Genomic DNA, 20,671 nt, shown 5'->3' with positions numbered 1-20,671 from the left:
CCCACATGCCTCAGAGTGGCTGGGCCCGTGAGCCATGGCCACTGAGCCTGCGCGTCCGGAGCCTGTGCTCCGCAACGGGAGAGGCCACAACAGTGAGAGGCCTGCGTACCGCAAAAAAAAAAAAAAAGAAAGAAAACATAGTCCTTACTCAAACATTTATAGTGTAGTTGAAGAGAAAGAAATAAATAAGGGCAATTGAGGTGTTATAGATCCTGTGATTAAAGTCTGTACAGAGAACAAGTGGAGGCATAGAGGAAGGGGAATAGCTAATTCTATTTAGGGTTAGTTGTGGGCGAGGAGGTACTGATAAGAGGTTTTCAAACATGAGGAGGTATTAAGTACGTTTCAGTTTGTGTTTTGGAGGAGTGAATGGCCCAGAGCATATGGGCCTTGAAGGAGCAGCAAGAATCATGTATTGCTTTGTAATGTTATTTATACATGCCTTCTGTTGTTATTTGTTGATACACATTGTCTTCTAAACTGCTCAGGGGCAAAAACTATGCCTGTACTATTTTATATATTTATATAGGATTTCTGTGTTTCTATTAGCATTAATTAATTACAGTAAGAGGGAAATTTTGTGGGTCCTGGTATAAAATAGGAAAGAAGAAAGACAAGCTGCTTTGTCCTAGTTTATGAAATGCCATGAAAAATGTGTAGAGCCTGTATTTTAATATGAAATATATTCCTTAGGGTGGTAATGTTGGAAGAAAGGATTTTTATAAAAGTACTTTTTTAGTGAACATTATTTATATGGTTACTTTTGAGACATACTTATTATGATACCCTCTTCAGCTAAAGAGATAATTTATTAATCCCAACATTAAATATAACTGACTTTTTTAAAAACAGAATACGGAGTCAAAAAAGTTAAGTCCATCTGTGATTGAAACACTCCCTACAGTTGATCTACATGAAGATTCTTCCAGTATAGTTGTGGACAGTGAAAACGTGGAAAATATTTCCAGCTCATCTACCTCAGAGATCACTCCAATCTCAAAGCTTGAGTAAGTCATTACAAAGAAAAAAAAATATGATTAGATAATGACAGAAAAATTTCTTTGATCCTCAAATTTGGCATTTAGGCTATATAGCAGATCTAAGTAATAATGCCTATTTTATTCTTATACATTGTTTAAAGTTTACTTTCCATTTATAGTTACTACAAAATATTGGCTATATTCCCCATGTTGTACAATACATCCTTGAGCCTATCTTACACCCAGTACTTTGTACCTTCCACCCTGCCACCCCTATATTGCCCCTTCCCACCCTCCCCATTGGTAACCACTAGTTTGGTCTCTGTGTCTGTGAGTCTGCTACTTTTATTATATTTATTAGTTTGTTGTATTTTTTAGATTCCACATATAAGCTATATCATACAGTATTTATCTTTCTCCGAATTATTTCACTTAGCATAATGCCCTCCAAGTCCATCCATGTTGCTGCAAATGGCAAAATTTCGTTCATTTTTTTGGCTGACTAGTATTCCATTGTTTGTGTGGGTGTGTGTGTGTGTGTGTGTGTGTGTGTGTGTGTGTGTGTGTGTATATATATATTATATACACCACAGCTTCTTTATTTATCTGTTGATGGACTCTTAGGTTGTTTCCATGTCTTAGAAATTGTAAATAATGCTGCTGTGAATATTGGGTACATATATCTTTCCAAATTAGTGTTTTTGTTTTTTTCAGGTATATACCCAGGAGTGGAATTGCTGGGTCATAGTTTTAGTTTTTTGAGAAACCCCCCTACTGTTTTCCACAGTGGCTGCACCAATATACATTCCCACCAACAGTGTACAAGGGTTCCCTTTTCTCCACATCCTTGCCAATATTTGTTATTTGTAAACTTTTTGATAATAGCCATTCTGACAGGTGTGAGGTGATATCTCATTATGGTTTTGATTTGCATTTCCCTGATGATTAGTGATGTTGAAGGTTTCCTTAATTTAGAAAATCTCTTTTATACTCCTAGCTCCAGCAACACTACAAAGAACAAAACAAAATTCCCTTCTCTTAATACTACATTAAACATATCCTTTATCAAATGAGTTAATTTATATAAAGTGTATAGGACAATATCTGGCACATAGTAAAAATACATGTGTCAGTTAATATCATCATTTTTATCATCACTACTATTTTTTTTTTTAACCACAGCACTTTTTAGACACCTATTCTCTTCAAGAATGTAAGGGAATGGGTTGAAGGAGTTGTACACAGAGATGTTACAGTTACCATTTAGGAGTTTGCCCTGGTAAGGGACAAGGTAACAAAAGACATGCTTAGAAATAATGATAGTATTTAACATTTTAAAATATTAAATGCTTAGAAAGAATTTAAGGCTAGATACTGTGTATCTGAACAGTACATCTTATTTTCTCATTATATTGAACATGACAGTCTAGTGAAATGGGAGTGAGGTAAAGAAAAATATTAAGGTAATATATTTTTAAAATGAAATTATAGACGTGCTTAAAGAATTTTAGTGAAGCGTTTTGAGATAATAGATGATTTCTTGATACTATAGGCAACAATTCTAATATTGGTAGAATGTTCTAATAGAAATGAAACATTAGAGAATATGCATTTAGAATAAATAATTTAAAAATCTTATTTTTGTTAACTGATTCACTTTGTTATAAAGCAGAAACTAACACACCATTGTAAAGCAATTATACCCCAATAAAGATGTTTAAAAAAAATCTTATTTTTGGCAAGATCAGATATTAACCTATAATATTTTGTTTTAAAATTTGGTAATTAACTATTGGGTTGGCCAAAAGTTTCGTTCATTTTTTTTCCGTAAGATGACTCTAGTAGCACTTAGTCGTCTTTAACTTCATTCGAAGCAGTTTTGTTAGATTGTATGTGACAGCTGTCATATCACCATGCATTTAAAAAAAGACATCAAAATTGGTGAATTTTTGTGTAGCCATTTTAATATTGAAGATGGAAGAAAAAAAGCAGCATTTTCAGTCTGTTATGCTTTATTATTTCAAGAAAGGTAAAAAAGCAACTGAAACACACAAAAAGATTTGTGCAGAGTATGGAGAAGGTGCTGTGACTGATCGAACATGTCAAAAGTGGTTTGCGAAGTTTCATGCTGGAGATTTCTCGCTGGATGGTGCTCCGCGGTCGGGTAGACCAGCTGAAGTTGATAGAGATCAAATTGAGACATTAATTGAGAACAATCAACGTTATACCACGAGGGAGATAGCCAACATATCAAAATACCCAAATCAAGCATTGAAAATCATTTGCACCAGCTTGGTTATGTTAATCGCTTTGATGTTTGGGTTCCGTATAAATTAAGTGGAAAAAACATTCTTGACTGTACTTCCGCATGCGATTCTCTTCTTAAATGTAATGAAAACATTCTGTTTTTAAAACAAATTGTGATGGGCAATGAAAAGTGGATACTGTACAATAATGTGGAATGGAAGAGATCATGGGGCAAGTGAAATGAACCAACACCAACCACACCAAAGTCTGGTCTTCATCCAAAGAAGGTGATGGTGTGTATATGGTGGGATTGGAAGTGAGTCCTCTATTATGAGCTCCTTCGAGAAAACCAAATGATTAATTCCAACAGTACTGCTCCCAGTTAGACCAACTGAAAGCAGCACTCAACAAAAAGCGTCAGGAATTGTTAATTAGCATTTTGTTATTAGTAAACAGAAAATGCATAATCTCCCATCAGGATAACGCAAGACTGCATGTTTCTTTGATGACCAGGCAAAAACTGTTACAGTTTAGCTGGGAAGTTCTGATTCATCTGCCATATTCACCAGGCGTTGCACCTTTGGATTTCCATTTACTTTGGTCTTTACAAAATTCTCTTAATGGAAAAAATTTCAGTTCCCTGGAAGACTGTAAAAGGTACCTGGAACAGTTCTTTGCTCAAAAAGCTAAAAAGTTTTGGGAAGATGGAATTATGAAGTTGCCTTAAAAATGGCAGAAGTTAGTGGAACAAAAGGGTGAATATGTTGTTCAATAACGTTCTTCGTGAAAATGAAAAATGTGTCTTTTATTTTTACTTAAAAACCGAAGGCACTTTTTTGCCAACCCAATATTTAAAGGCCAAGGAAGGGCACTAACAGATCGAGTCAACAGTTTATGTAATTTAAATCTTTACATGATTTAAAATATCTGAATTCTTGAAAATCGTCTGCAGAGCTCTAAAAGCATTCTTTTCTGGCTTAGATTTGTTTTGGAAACCAGTAATATCACTTTTAACTTATGGTTCATTATATCCATTAAATTGTCAGATTGTCTTTTTTGTTTCTATTTTAGTGAAATAGAAAAATCTGGTACTGTTCCTATAGCCAAGCCAAGTGAAACTGAGCAATCTGAAACTGATTGTGATGTTGGTGAGGCCCTTGATGCAAATGCTCCAGTTGACCAGCCTTCCTTTGTCAGTCCACCTGAAAGGTGGGTGTGAGCAGTTGTTTGCCCTTTGTATGGTTCTGTAATAAACAGCAGTGTCACGTTTGAGTAGACTTTGGTGCATGCTTAATTCCACTTTATGACTGACAGGAAACTGATCCATTTGTACTCCTTTCTTGGTTTACTTTGTACGCATGTACACTTATAATAGTTTAGATTGCATATACTCGTTATTCAGCTAAAATTTGTTTATTTAATATGCCTTTTGCTTTCAAATAGCCTTGTCAGCCAGCACATAGAAAATGTGTCATCTTTGCATGCTAAAGGAAAGATAACAAAATCGGAATTTGAATCAAAAGTTTCATCAAGTGATCAGGGTGGTGGTGACCCAAAATCTGCATTGAATGCTTCAGATAACTTAAAAAGTGAGGTAGGTAAATAACTTGCACTATATCCTACTTTATTATACAATGCATTTTTGTTATTAGCTAATCTTGTAATTTGCTATCCGTATTTGCCGTAAAGTCAGGGGATCAGTAGTTAGTGATGAATGTGGAACTGAGGTGAACTGTGCTCCCAGATAGCAAGTGATTACTTCACAGAACTATTGCCAGTATACTGTTTATACATAGTGTTGTCCCAAGTATGAACTCTCTTGGGTTATATTTAATTATAAAGGTTTTTTGCCACCATTGATTATTTGATAACCAGATACATAAAGTCCTTATTTAGGCAGTTAAGAGAGCTATATAGAAGAAGTTATGATTGTTAAGTATCTTCAGAATAAAAATTTAACTCAATAATACAAGATTAAATTTAGTCTCTTCAACCAGAATTATTTTAAAGGGACATTTTACCCTTTGTTATTTGTGTGCAGAATACAACTAGACCAGCTTATATTAAAGAATATGGTTCTTAAAATAAAGACAGGGCTCATTCCTGTGTAGCAGTTTTACTTTCTTTTCTTCTTTCGAGTTCTACTTTGACTTCACGTAGAGGCCAGCACAGAACTTCCTGAAGAAATGTTGACAGAGAAGTCTGCTCCCTTCAGCTAAGAAATAGCTAAATAAAAGAGATGAAGGCCACTCTATGCACTTCAAAACGCGTGGAATCAGAGTATTTTAAAATACTGAGTACCACATCCACATTTATTTCTTTATAATTTGGATCTTCTGTTCTCCACCTTTTCTTTCACATATTTTCTGTGAATCTGCACTCATAACTAACTAAACTTCATTCTGGAGACTTTACTATCATTGGGCCAGCTGTTTATTTGATGTCTTTTATAAATATAGAAGGTCCCCATTTCCTAGTCCAACATCTTGAAGGAAGTAATTTTCCCAGTGAAACCAAATCAAGCATGTGTTACAGTTCAGTTGTCAAATACCACAGGCATAAATAAAATTAGACAAACATTACAAAAATGTCTTCTTTGAGCTATTTAAGTATCAAATGTAAAATTCAAGCATGGCAGCCAGTTTTGTCCAAGATTTGCTTGTTCTCCTTAACCATTTGCAGCAGTGTCTTGCAGATCCTTGAGATAACAGGGATAAACTCTCTCCTACTCACACAAACTTAACAGGGCAGAATTATTCTGAACTGGATAGTATACAAAACTACTGGACACTTTATAATATGCTCATTATCTGACAATTTTTCTGGAATATTAAGTTATTTAGGAGGTAATTAATGCAGTTAAAAATTCCACTCTTTTGCCTGTTATAATGCTTTACAAAGTAATTTTATTGTATTGTTTAGTTCTCTTATTTGTTGCTAAGAGGCAATAGTGATTGCTCTGCCTGAGTCTCACAGAGTGTGTGTACGTTCTTATGTATTTCTTTTAGTATTTGGGCTTTACTCTTAAGTATCTCAACTATATTAATTTTTATAAATAATTGTTTATTTTCTCATTCAAACTAGATTTTTGTTATTTAATTTTTAAATTAAATTAGTATAATGCTACTTCTTTAATTTTATTTTCTGCTATGTATTTTTTTAATAGCCACATACTTTATTTGATAAGTTGGTGTGTTCTGTAAAACGCTCCGACGTGGAGGTTGTATAGGAACCAATTTGCTAATAAGTCTTCCTAAAGGGAGATAATAGGTATTTGTATTGATGTATTACACTAATACACTAATTAGTATTAGTACTCGAAAATGTGCCCTAATACAGCAAATATATACTGTATGAGATTTGTGCTGTTTACCAAAGTACGCTGTCTAAATAGATGTTTTGTACACTTCTCAAGGTACTGTTAATAAGTACATTGTGTGTGGTTTTAGGAGTACAGAAATAATTTAAAAATGGAATGAACATCATTGCATACATTCTTCCAATTAAGAAAAAAATTACAGATTGAATTTTATGCCCTTCCCAGTTACATTTCTTCTCTCCACTTCAGATATAACCATTGTCTTGAATTTGGTGTTTTTTACATTGGTAGAGCATGTTTTTTAACTTTTACCAAATATGCATTGCTACAAACAATACATACTATTATTTGGCATATTTTGAAACAATGTAAAATGGTATCGTTCTTGTCTTAAGTATCATTTTACTCAACATTGTTTTTGAGTTTTGTCTATTCATTGTTCAATTCTACCACAATTTATTCTTCAATTAATGGATATTTAGATTGTTTCTAATTTTTTTGATGTTATCCATAGTGCTGCAGTAAGTATCCTTATGCATATTTTCTTAGGCACATATGTGTGTTTTCACTGATATTTATACATAGGAGTGGAATTATTGGGTCATAGGGTATGCATATCTTTATTTAATATTCCTAAATGTGAAACTCACTTTAGCAGTCTAATAGATGTACCATGGCTCAATAGGCTGTCACACTTTAACCTCAGATTAGTATAATTTATTTAGTATCTTTAGCTTTCCTTTGCATTCCCTGATTATACTGAGTGAACATTTTGTATTTTCTCTTTGCTTAGTTTATTGTTATTCCTTTACTCTCCCCCATTGATTTGTAGGCAGTCTTTATAGTTGGTAATAATTGTTTGTTGGCTGAATGTGTTGCAGGTATTTATTTCTGTCTCTGGCTATTTGAACCATGTGGTTTATGGTCTTTTGATATATTTAATTTTTAAATTATAATCTATCCAAATGTATCAGCCTTCTTAAAAATGATTTCTTTCTTCATCTTGTTGAATCCTTTTATAGCCTGAATCATGAAGATGTTTTTCTGTACTTTCTTTAAGCTTTGCTTTTCACATTTAGGTTTTCATATCCACCGTAAAATTTTTATATAAATGGTACTTCTTTTTATTTTAATTTTTATTGGAGTATAATTGACTTACAATGTTGTATTACTTTTTGCTGTATAGCAAAGTGAATCAATTATACATATATCAACTCTTTTAGATTATTTTCCCATATAGGTCATTATAGAGTATTTAGAGTTCCCTCTGCTATACACTAGGTCTTTATTAGTTATGTAAATGGTACTTCTTGTTAAGGATTTTGTAGAAACAATATATGACATGTAAAATTAGTTAGCTTCCTTTATTGTATATATTAATGTAGATTTTAAGATGGATGCATTAAACTTATAGTATTTGTACAGTTTTTGTATGGGTAATTTTTGGCTTACGATATTATATAGGTTTTTTTTACAGCCTGTGCTAATATTGCTAACATGTGAAGGGATTCATCCTGTGGTGCTTAGGTAGAAGATTTTAATTCTTCGAAGAGAAACTCAACTTTTAAGTTAAACCAAAACTTTTCTTTTTACATTTTTTGTTTTTGTTTTCAAAATACTATCCTTCATTATAAAATTGGACTTCTATTTGACAGAAACATTTGTATTTACTATTATAATTTATTAATCTGTTTTCTCTATATTCTTTGAAATCTGAAATCTGTTTATTTTTGGCATTTCTGTCAGAGTTCTGATTATACAAAACCAGGAGAAATTGACCCTGCATCTGTAACAAATCCCAAAGATCCAGAAGATATACCAACATTTGATGAATGGAAAAAGAAAGTTATGGAGGTAGAAAAAGAAAAAAGTAAGGAAGCACTGTGACTCTTTTTTTCTTTTTTTTAAAGGGACTGGTTTAAATATGTAGTTCTCTTTTTAATTGGTAAAACAAAGTAACATTTTTGAAAACTTTTTAAAGGTGAAACTTACCAAGATACCTTTGATTACCCACATGTAATTTACCTGTGCATATGTCTTAATCCTGATGAAAATCCATTATTGTAAATTATTAAATGAGGCTAAAATAAAGTAGGCAGAGCAGTGATTTTTTCATCTCAGTTTATAAGAGAAAAGTTGAGGCATGGAAAGTTCTGAGTCATAAAGCTTTAAACCGTAAACAGAATTGAACTAAATTATTATACTCTTTTTGTTGTAAATTAAATCTCAGAGTTAAAAATTATTATGATTGGGATTAGAGATAGAAGGATAGCATTCGTCCTTAATAGAATAAAATGTATATGCAAAAAGTTTTGATTTTCATGGATAAGCTTCATTTTGTGAATGAATTGTACTAGGCATAAATCGAGTAATGTGGATTTTTGTAGTTAATTTGTTTATTAGGGATATTTTAAAGTTATTGAGCTGAAACATTTTGATTTTCATGTGGGTTTTTAAAATTAAAACATTAATTTTATTAAGTATTTAAAGTATTGGAATTTTATTAAGTATTTAAAGTATTTAAAGCATTAAAACCTGTTCTAGATGGCAGCCTGTTGCTCTTGAGATTGTTTGCTCTGGGTATTTTCAATCATAATCATCATATATATATGTTCATAATAAGGTTTGTCTGCAGGTCAGTCAATGCATCCATCTTCTAATGGAGGTCTACATGCCACAAAAAAGGTCCAGAAAAATCGAAATAATTATGCTTCAGTAGAATGTGGTGCCAAAATTTTGGCAGCTAACCCAGAAGCCAAGGTACTGAAGTGTAAAATTCTTCTGTACATATAGAAAACTAGTGACTTTATTAAATGTAAGCAGTGGTTTCCTGGGAACTGTATTTTAACATGAGCTATTTTCCTAGTCCACTAATAAATGCAGGATTATGCTTTTAAAGACATTTTCTTGCATGGATTCTTAGTGTATTGGTTGATACATTGCACCCTATTTTTGTTTTTTCTTTTTAAAGACAATTTTTTTAGAGCAGTTAGAGGTTCACAGCAAAATAGAGAGGAAAGTACAGAGATTTCTCATATACCCCCTGTCCCCACGCCTGTTAGCCTCCTCCATCATCAACATCTCCCACCAGAATGGTACATTTGTTACAGTTAATGAACTTATATTGACACACCTGAAGTCCATAGTTTACATTAGCGTTCACTCTTAAACATTCTGTGGTTTTGGACAAATGTATAATGACATGTATCTACCATTATAGTATCATACAGAGTATTTTTACTACTCTAAAAATCCTCTGTGCTCTGCCTATTCACTGCTTCCTTCCCCCAACTTTTGGGAACCACTGATCTTTTTACTATCTCCCTAGTGTTATCTTTTCCAGAATGTCATATAGCTGGAATCATACCATACGCAGCTTTTTCAGATTGGCTTCTTTCACTTATTAGTATGCATGTTAGATTCATCCATGTCTTTTCATGGCTTGATACCTCATTTCTTTTTAGTGTTGCATAATATTCCGTTGTCTGGATGTACCACAGTTTATCCATTCACCTACTGAAGGACATACACTCTGTTTTTAAACTTTTAAAACCTGTGTGAAATTTACAGAAGGAAATAGCTAATAGAAAAATAATTTTTCCCCTATAGTAACAGACATTTAATTTTAAATGTCTTGTTATAAGGCTAACTTAGCACAGTATAGACAAAACTTATAAATTTTAGCTACTTTTATGCTTTCTTCCCAAAGTGAATGTTTGAGTCTTAGCTGTATTTTAAGATCTAAAAATATAGAAAACCTAGAAAGCTTGATAGTTGAAATAAATCTTTTTCTTTAAGTAATTTATTCCCTTCCCCCTTTCTAAAAATAGAGCACATCTGCTATTCTTATAGAAAATATGGATCTTTATATGTTGAATCCCTGCAGCACTAAAATTTGGTAAGTAATATAAAATTTAATAAAGTGTACTCTATACATGTATTATATTCAGCTTTTATTTTGGGATTAGATTGATTTGTTCATATAGTCACTTAATAAGCATTTATGATTGGTTGGTGCTGGTACTGTACTTACCTTAGGTCCTGGGGTACAAAATTGAAGACAAAAATGTCTTTCCTTTTAAGGACGACGTCACACAAAAAAATTGACAGATCTAGTTCAACAGTTTTCAAATGGTATAAAAAGTACTGCTGCAAAGATATTATAGGAAAAGAGATGATATATCACTGCAGAAGAGGATGAGCTTGCTAGAAGAGGTAGTTCATGGGCTGAATCTTGAATTCCTTGAATTTATAGGAAGTCACAGATGAGGGAGGCAGAGGTATTCAGGAACTATAAGAATAAGGGGATAGCACTAAAAGGAGCATATTTCTGGGCAACTATGAAGTAGAAGCAACCTGAAGAAGTTATTTTAGTGATTACAAGAATAGAGGTACAATTAGAGTAATCATGGAAGATGAGACAGCAGAGTCAGTTTAGCAATAACCAGGCCATTCCATGCTACACATACCCAGCTTAAAAGTTTCTGAAGTTTATCTTAAAGACCGTGGAGCGTAGTGTTTGTTTTAAGTAAGGAAATGACATAACCTCACTGGCATTTTAGGAAGGCTTATCCTTAAAAGATGGCCTACAGCATAATGCCGTTGGAAGCAGGGAAACCAGTTAGGAACCTGTTGTCATAGCTCAGGTGAGAAATGAGGGCTTTAATTAAGACATTGGCAATTTGGATAAAGAAGAGAGGGGAATCTGAAAAATTTGTATAGCAGATAAAATTGACAGCTCTTGGTTAGTAATTGGATGTGAAGAGAGAGGCATCTGTTAATCTCCCTTGATTTTGGCTTCCCTGCTTGGATCTATGATTCTGCCATTAACTAAGAATATAGGCAAAGGAACCGATTTATGTGGGAAATAAATTGATATACCAACAATTTTATTAGATTACTTGATTTCATTGATCAAAAGCAGCTGTTTTAAAAAAGAATTGAGGTAAATCACCACCATCAAATTGAGTAACTTATATGATATATATATACAATTTTTTAATTTAAAGAGAAACTCTTTAAAGATAATGCTTATTCTTTTCTACTTTTGGTTTTCACTCCTTTTGTTAATATACATATTTAAGTTCAGTTTGAAAATTAACACCAAGCTATTTAAGAGTATTAAGGGATAATATTAAAAAACTTAATTTTCCCATATGCCATTTGGCCTGGAAACTGAATTTGAGGAAATAGTTATCTGAGATCATAATCAAAATGTTATTTTTTGGCTTTTGTTTTTGTTTGTAAAAGCCCCTGTAGTCAGTAACAACTCAGTTTTTATGCTCTAAAATTTTGTATTTTAAGCAGAGACATGCTGGGATGAAGTTATATGAAGCAATCATTTTGTTTTATTCTGGTTTACAGAATAAGTGATCATAGCTATCCGTTTTTTTGTTTTTTTTTTTTTTTTGCGGTACGCGGGCCTCTCACTGTTGTAGCCTCTCCCGTTGCGGAGCACAGGCTCCGGACGCGCAGGCTCAGCGGCCATGGCTCACGGGCCCAGCTGCTCCGTGGCATGTGGGATCTTCCCGGACCGGGGCACGAACCCATGTCCCCTGCATCGGCAGGTGGACTCCCAACCACTGCGCCACCAGGGAAGCCCTGTATTTTAACGTTTTTGCAGACAGCATGTATTCGTGTATATGTGTTTACTGTATATTTTACTTTTTGCTCATCCATTTATGCGTCTTTTCATTGTATAATTTAAAAACCTCAGAACACCTTTACTGATTTCACCTGATTTGATTGGGTTGACCCACCTAAGGTATATTAAGACCACACAGTCTCATTATAGCTTTGTAAATCCTAATATCTGGTAGAATAAGTTTATACCTCATCTTCAGATGTATCTTCACTATTTTTGTCCCTTTGTTTTTTCTTTTAAATTTTAGAATCATCTTGTTGAATTCTAAAAAAAGAATCATGCTGGCATTTTTATTGACATTGTATCAAATGTCTAGATGAGTTTCAGGATAATTGACATTTTAGGATTTTGAGCCTTCTTGTTCATTTGATAGTTTGTCCATTTGTTCATTCATTCGTTTGTTCCTTCTTTCATTCTTTCTATGTTTATTGAGCACCTGTTATGTGAGGTTGCTGATACTAGAAATAACATTGTTTCACCAATTAGGCTGAGATCCTAGAAAGGTGTCAATCCCTAATCACTAATGAGATTGAACATATTTTCATGCACCAGTTTTTCCTGTAAATAATGCTGCTATGAACATTGGGGTGCACGTATTGTATCTTTTCAAATTAATGTTCTCATTTTCTTCAGTTTTATACCCAGCAGTGGAATTGCTGGATCTTATGGTAGTTTTATTTTTAATGTTTCGAAGAACCTCCATACTGTTTTACATAGTGGCTGCACCAATTTACAGTGTACTAGGTTTCCCGCCAACAGTGTACTAGGGTTCCCTTTTATCCACATCCTTGCCAACGTTTGTTATTTGTAGACTTTTCAGTGGTAGCCATTCTGACATATGTGAGGTGATATCTCATCGTGGTTTTGATTTGCATTTTTTGATGGTTAGCTATGTTGATCATTTTTCATGTGCCTGTTGGCCATCTGTATATATTCTTGGAAAAATGTCTATTCAAGTCTTCTGCCCATTTTTAACACATTTTTGACCAGAGACGTATTATGGCCACAGGCGTTAGTTTCTGCAAAAATCCCCTGGTCAGTAATGTGTTGGGCTTCCCTGGTTGCACAGTGGTTAAGAGTCCACCTGCCAGTGCAGGGGACACGGGTTCGAGCCGTGGTCCGGGAAGATCCCACCTGCCACGGAGCAGCTGAGCCCGTGCGCCACAACTACTGAGCCTGAGCTCTAGAGCCCATGCTCTGCAACAAGAGAAGCCACCGCAATGAGAAGCCTGCACACCACAACGAGGAGTAGCCCCCACTCACCACAACTAGAGAAAGCCCGCTTGCAGCAACAAAGACCCAACACAGCCAAAAAATAAAAATAAAAATAAGTAAATAAAATAATGTGTTAAACTGGGTTCTTTGTTTTCTTTGATATTGAGTTGTATGAGTTGTTTATAAATTCTGGATATTAACCCCTTATCAGTCATCATTTGCAAATATTTTCTCCCATTCCGTAGGTTGTCTTTTTGTTTTGTTGATGGTTTCCTTTGCTGTGCTAAAGCTTTTAAGTTTACTTTTGCTTTTCTTTTGCCTTAGGAGACAGATCCAAAAAAATAGTGCTGTGATTTATGTCAGAGTGTTTTGCCTATGTTCTTTTCTAGGAGGTCTGTGGTTTCAGGTCTTATTACATTTAGGTCTTTAATCCATTTGAGTTTACTTTTGTATATGGTGTGAGGAAATGTTCTGATCTCATTTTTCTTACATTTAGCTGTCCAGTTTTTCCAGCACCACTTATTGCAGAGACTGTCTTTTCTCCATTGTATATTCTTGTCTTCATTGTCATGGATTAATTGACCATAAGTACATGGGTTTATTTCTGGGCTCTCCATCCTGTTCCATTGATCTGTTGTCTGTTTTTGTGTCAGTACCATGCTGTTTTGATTACTGTTGGTTTGTAGTATAATCTGAAGTCAGGGAGCATGATATCTCCAGCTTTGTTCGTTTTTCTCAAGATTCAGTGTTTGGAACTCAACTGTAAAACCTTCCAGGCCTCTGGGAAGATGTTAATTTTAAATTAAATTAAGTATGTGATTTCAAAAATAAATATTTAGTACAGTCACATGGCTCAAACTCAAAAAGGTATTTAAAAGAGGTAGGGGAGTTACAGTGAGAAATATACTTCCAGTCTGTCATCTATCTTCCTATTCAGTGTTAAATTTTTAGGTATCTTTTTAGTTTCTTTATGCAAAAAATTAGAGATTTTTATTTATCTCTCACTTTTCACAGTAGCATATTATACTATCTCACCTTGAATTAAGTTTTAACTTAAAAATATCTGGTCATGTTTCTGTTTCACTCATATAAAACTTTCTCATTTTTTTTTTTGATAGCTGCATGAAAATCCATTATATGATTGTACCAAGATTTAACTAGTCTTCTGTTGATGGTATTTGGGTTGTTTATAATCTTTTGCCATGACAGGCAGTTACTATAAATAAGCTTGTGCAAGTACTGTTTTATACTTGTGTGAATAGATGGGCAGTTTTAAAAATTATTTTTAAAAGAAATAATTATGAGACTATATAGGTTTTCTATTTCTTCTTGAGTTAGTTTTGGTAAATTACATTTTTCTAGGAATTTGTCTTTAATCCATTTTGAAAGTTTTTGTAGTAAAGCTGTTTATGGTATTCTCTTATTGTTTAAAGATCTTTTCTTTGTAGCTTTGCAGTATAGTCTGAAGTCAGGGAATGTGATTCTACCAGCTCTGTTCTTTCTCAAGATTGTTTTGGCTATTTGGGGTATTTTGTGTTTCTATATACGTTTTAAAGTTATGTGTTCTAGTTTCGTGAAAAATGCCATTGGATTGCATTGAATTTGTAGATTGCTTTGGGTAGTATGTTCATATCATCTAAATTTTGACACATGGTATTTTATCAAACTATTATGTTTAGATCTGCTACTTTACTGATCTTTTAAAATTCCTGACCTATAAATAATAAAGGGAAGTATGTTGAAATTAGATTTGTCAGCTTTTTATGTAGTTCTATTAATTTACAGTGTTGTCTGCCTCTAAGAAAATAGAAAAGGTGAGGCAGTAAGATAAGAAGGCATTTTAAAATCAACTTTCATGTGGAATAATTACATATGTACTAATGTTTTATGAGTCTGTTAGTTTCATACAAGTTTTAGAATTGTTAAATTTGCCCAGTGAATTGACTCTTTACACCTGGAAATACATTTGTCCAAAAGTTTATTTTAACTGTTAGTAATATAGCTTCTATTTTCTTAGAAATTGAGAACACATTGTATGCAAAAAAAGGAGGTAGAGGAGAATTTGCTTTTTCTTCTTAATGCTCTTTTAGATTTATTTTCTCCGTTGTAAATAAAAAGCAAAGTCTTGAGTCTGATTTTCTTTAGTTTCCTCTCCCCAGGGTGTTGTGGTGGTATGGACAATGTTTAGGCTTTGGAGCCAGATAGATGTTTGTTTTGACTTTTAGCTTTACTATGTATTGGCTAAATGACTATTAGTTTGGGCTCTTGATTCTGCTGTTTTAACAGAGACCAGATAACTGTGGTTTAAAAAAGATAGGTATTTAATTTTCTCTGACATAAAAACCTCAAGCTGGTAGATGGTGCAGGGAACAGAGAACAATGAAAGGACCCACACACCTTCTGTCATGTTTTTCTACCACCCCTGAGATGTCGTCTCTGCCTGCATTGCTGAGATGATTTCCTACCACACCCTCATTCTAGCCTGCAAGGTAGGAAAAAGCAAATGGAGAGGTAGCAGCTTCTTTTTAAAGGCTTGACCTGGAAGTTGCACTGGACACGCCGCTCACACCCCATGACTCATAACTAAGAAACATTGCCAAGTCTGGGAAAAAATCTTTGATGGGTGGCCGTATGCTTGGCTACATCTTTGGAGGTGCGGGACAGGTTCTGTTACTAAAAAGGCAGAAGGGAAAAATGTGAAGTAACCAATTAGTGATTATTGAACGGTTCTATAAAATGGAGATAGTGTCCTATGCAGTTTGGTTGTACGAATTAAATCAGAGGATGGATATGAATCATCTACCATGGTATCTGACCCAGAGTAAGCATTCAGCTAATGTTAGTTTCCTTTTTTTCATGAGCTTTTCTCTGAATCATGGCTGTCTTTACCATCTCCTGGAACTCAGTTCTGTTGCTTTCCAGGATTAACACAATATGTTAATTTCAATGCCTTTAATTTATTTAACATTTAATTGTCAGTGTATGTGATCTCATTTGATATAATACTTAGTTTATTAAAGTATTGGAGTGCTAGATGTCATGAGTATTTCTTTTCCCTAAATGCCATGCTTTATGCAGTTTTATTTTACACATGTAGAACCATACTTTTAATTTTTTCCTAAACAGCAATATTTTGTGGCATCTTTCCATGTCCATAAATATCTCAAGTATCATTTTTTTCAAAAATTTCATACACATGATTTCATATAATCCCATAATAACCCTTTTTTTTCCCTTCCCTACCCCTATTTCCCCTCCTCCTTTCCCTCTCCCCACTGGTAACCACTAGTTTGTTCTCTATATCTGTGAGTCTGCTTCTTTTTTGTTTTATTTACTAGTTTATTGTATTTTTAAAAACAGCTTTATTGAGGAATAATTGGCATAAACAACTGCATGTAAAATAAATTGTGAAATGTTAAAGTGTACGATTTGATAAGTTTTGACATTTATACATCTATGAAACCATCACCACAATGAAGATAACAAGCATGTCTATCTCCCCCAAAAGTCCTCATGCCCCTTTATAATTTTTCCCTCCCAGCCTTAACCCCATAGCAATTAAAGATCTGTTTTATATCACTATACATTAGTTTATATTTTCTAGATTTTTATGTAAATGGAATGTATGGTTTTTAGTACCATTTTTAATAGCTGTTTGGTATTTCATTGTCTGGGTGGGGCCATAATTTGTTAATCAATGCTCTGTGCTAAACATTTAGGTTGACTTCCCCCCCTGCTCTTATAAACTGTGCTTTGTTATATTTATTAAGATGTACATTCAAGGGTGATCATTTGGAGACGTGTGTCCGTAGATTAAATTTCTAAAAGTATATTGCTGAATCAAAGGCTATGGTACCTTTTGAGACAATATGGCCAAACTGCCCTCTAGAGTGGTCAGGTTACACTCGTACTAGCTGTTCTTAGTCAAGTCATTCCTTCTCCAAGAATGAGGTTTGTCATTAGAAAAGAATCTTCTAAAAAAATATTATAGGACAAAATCAGTATCTTTTTTTCCCACTAATGATATGGCTGGGAAATACTTAAGGGTGTTCCTTTTTTATAACCAAGGTTGCTAATCCTCTTCCTTCCTTACATTTTTTTTAATGAGTAACTTCATGGAGGTCCAGTTTATGTAAGCTGTTAATGTCATGTTTAATATGAACTGTTATTTTGGTTGGTTTATCTAAATAATTGTCTTGTGTTCTTTTTAAAGGTTTGTTATTGAACTCTGTGAACCAATTCAAGTAAAACAGTTTGATATTGCAAATTATGAATTATTTTCTTCTACTCCTAAAGACTTTCTGGTTTCTATCAGTGACAGGTAAATTCTAAAGCTGGTTTCTACAGAGTTTATATTGGATTTTCAGAATAAAAATTTAAAAACAGGTCACATTTTAAAACTTTAATTAATTTTATTTTTTATTTTAATCAACTTGTATCAATTTGTAAGAACAGTAGTAATACTATTGTAGGAAAGGCACTTGTTAGTTTACTTTCATTAACTTATGTAGTGCTTATAACAGCCCTCTGATATTATTCCCTTATGAGATGAGGAAACAGACAAGGAGAGATTAAGTAGCTTGCCTAGATCACATGACTTGTGACTTGGACAACCAAGATTCAAATGTAGATCTGTATGACTTTAAAATCCTTACTTTTAATATATTATGACCTATTGCTTTCAGATATTTCTTTAAAAAGTTATTAAAAACATACATGAGCATTTTATATCATGAGGTATATTTTTGTTAAAATATATTTTAAAAACTTTGGTATATATGTGTGATTATAAGAGAAATAAACATACGTTGTAAGGAATTTGGTAGAGAACCCCAATCCTGTCAACCATATATAACCGTATTAGCATTTTAATACATTCCTTCCCGTCTTTTCTACACATTTATTCTATCAAAAAAGTCAGTTTTTAATGCTTACATCTTGAGAATATATCCTTTTGTGTTTTAAGCACATCATTTTTAATGAATACTTGATATTTTCCTCCCTGTGGAGGTGTTTATTCCTTCCATAAATCCTTTTTGAGTGCCCATAATATACCATGTAGGATGCTGTTTTTTGTTTGTTTGTTTGTTTTGGTTTTATTTTTGTGATACGTGGGCCTCTCACTGTTGTGGAGCGCAGGCCCAGCGGCTGTGGCTCACGGGCCCAGCCGCTGCGCTGCATGTGGGATCTTCCTGGACTGGGGCACGAACTGGTGTCCCCTGCATTGGCAGGTGGACTCTCAACCACTGCGCCACCAGGGAAGCCCTACCATTCTTTTATCATTGATCATTAAGGGTTTTCTGTGGTGTTTCTTCCCTCACCCCACACTTAGCATTGCCTATATACAGTTTTTGAAATGAATTCTCAAAATCTCTCCTTCATTTTTCTTTTACTAATCTTGCTCAGATGATTTCCTTTTCTCTAAGCTGTAATTTTCTTATATGTCAAATGAATATTCAGCTTTGACAGCTAAAGTGTTTTTTTTTTATGTGATGAGAGAACACTCGTTACTTTGAGGGATTCTTTAAATGCTGTAGTAAAAATAATAGTTTTGTGCTAATTACATTAGATTTCCTTTTAAAGGGGGAAAAGCTATATAAGAGCTGTGAAATTCAAATATAGTAAAGGATTTTTTCTTTTTCCCTTTCCACCAGTACTTATACTTCATGTCATCACACACTTATCGGTACATGAAGAATAGTACCTCTTTCTTCCAAAACAATCTCTTGGCTACTTTCTGTTTTAAAACCTCCAGTTTACTTGGAAGCCCTCCCAAACCCCAAGAAGCAGTCCTGGTCCTACTTTTGTCTTCCTCTGTCTTCTATTTGATAATGGTGTAATTTTTCAAGACCATCTTTCCTCATAAGGAAGAACCTGTCAGAGTTTAGCTGGAAGAGAAAAATGTATTTATTCAACTCGATGCTTAACTCATATTTAAACTATGTTAAGTGAGTGTGTTTACCTGGAGAGGGGAAAAATAATGCAATAGGATCTGTTTTGAAAATGTGATGGAACCTCTCAATATGTGATTTATGATTTTCTAAAAAGGAATATTTATGTTATATTTTCTAGATACCCCACAAATAAATGGATTAAGCTGGGTACTTTCCATGGTAGAGATGAGAGGAATGTCCAGAGTTTTCCTTTAGATGAACAGATGTATGCAAAATATGTGAAGGTATGTTTATATTTGCAGAACTATGTTCTATAATGAAACATACCTGTTATTCATACTTTGTACCTCACCTGTTTAGAAATAAGAAAAATTAAGAGGAAATTTACTGCAATATTTCTTTTAATAAAACAATTCTTACTTGGATATATTATTTTATGGGACAAATACTAATAAAGTCCCTTTTGTATCACTGGAAACCTAGGCTAGTTTTTTGATATCTGTGGCTCTGATGAAATTCCAAATTATAACTCGTAATATTTTTGGAGTCTTGATATAAAATGTCATCTGTATAGTATTATATTTCTTTATATTTTAAAACCCAAATCAGTTAGTCACTGCAGTCTTTAAAGCAGTTCTGATTATTAGAATCTAATATCATTTCCATTTTCATATCTAGTTATTTATCATTATAGCTTTTTGCCTTTTGTATACTCAAGTGAAATATTATGTCTAAGTAACAATTTCAAATAAAGGTTTAACCATTTAAATTCCTGCTGCAACCTAAATGTCCATCAACAGAGGAATGGATAAAGAAGTTGTAGTACATATATACAAAGAAATACTACTCAGCCATAAAAAAGACTGAAATAATGCCATTCGTAGCAACATGGATGGACCTCCAGATTGTCACACTGAGTGAAATAAGTCAGACAGAGAAAGATAAATATCATATGATATCACTTACATGTGGAATCTAAAAAAAAAAAAAATGGTACAGGTGAACTTATTTACAAAACAGAAATGCTACAAATGAACTTATTTACAAAACAGAAACAAAACACAAACTTTTGGCTACTGGGGAGAAAGTGGAGGGTGCGAGGAGGGAAAACTTGGGAGACTGGAATTGACACATATACATTACTATGTATAAAATAGATAACTAATAAGGACCTACTGTATAGCATAGGGAACTCTTCTATAATACTCTGTAATGACCGATATGGGAAAAGAATCTAAAAAAGAATGGATGTATGTATAACTGATAACACTTTGCTGTACAGCAGAAACTAACGCAACATTGTAAGTCAACTATACTCTTAATAAAAATAATAAATAAATAAATAAATAAATTCCTTCTGCTTCCTGCCCCA

General features: G+C 33.5%; 1 protein-coding gene across 2 annotated transcripts in view; it reads left to right on the top strand.

Moving 5' to 3' along the window:
• SUCO (SUN domain containing ossification factor) overlaps positions 1-20,671 on the top strand; it is a 77,077-nt gene that overhangs the window by 21,623 nt on the left and 34,783 nt on the right. Inside the window, exons 4-11 of one of the 2 annotated variants that reach the window (XM_024739825.1) lie at positions 853-1,007; positions 4,299-4,436; positions 4,671-4,821; positions 8,293-8,416; positions 9,182-9,306; positions 10,377-10,444; positions 17,619-17,726; positions 19,478-19,583. In XM_024739825.1, the coding sequence (XP_024595593.1) occupies positions 853-1,007; positions 4,299-4,436; positions 4,671-4,821; positions 8,293-8,416; positions 9,182-9,306; positions 10,377-10,444; positions 17,619-17,726; positions 19,478-19,583 (975 nt within the window). Of the gene's footprint in view, positions 1-852; positions 1,008-4,298; positions 4,437-4,670; positions 4,822-8,292; positions 8,417-9,169; positions 9,307-10,376; positions 10,445-17,618; positions 17,727-19,477; positions 19,584-20,671 lie in introns of both variants that reach the window. The other variant, XM_024739826.1, reaches the window with a different exon arrangement.

The sequence above is a fragment of the Neophocaena asiaeorientalis genome, unplaced genomic scaffold (assembly GCF_003031525.2).
Source record: "Neophocaena asiaeorientalis asiaeorientalis breed wild unplaced genomic scaffold, Neophocaena_asiaeorientalis_V1.1 scaffold589, whole genome shotgun sequence".
In the NCBI taxonomy this organism is placed as follows: Eukaryota; Metazoa; Chordata; class Mammalia; order Artiodactyla; family Phocoenidae; genus Neophocaena; species Neophocaena asiaeorientalis.
The sequence above is the reverse complement of the archived record's forward strand: the minus strand, read 5'-3'. Positions and strand labels throughout refer to the sequence as shown.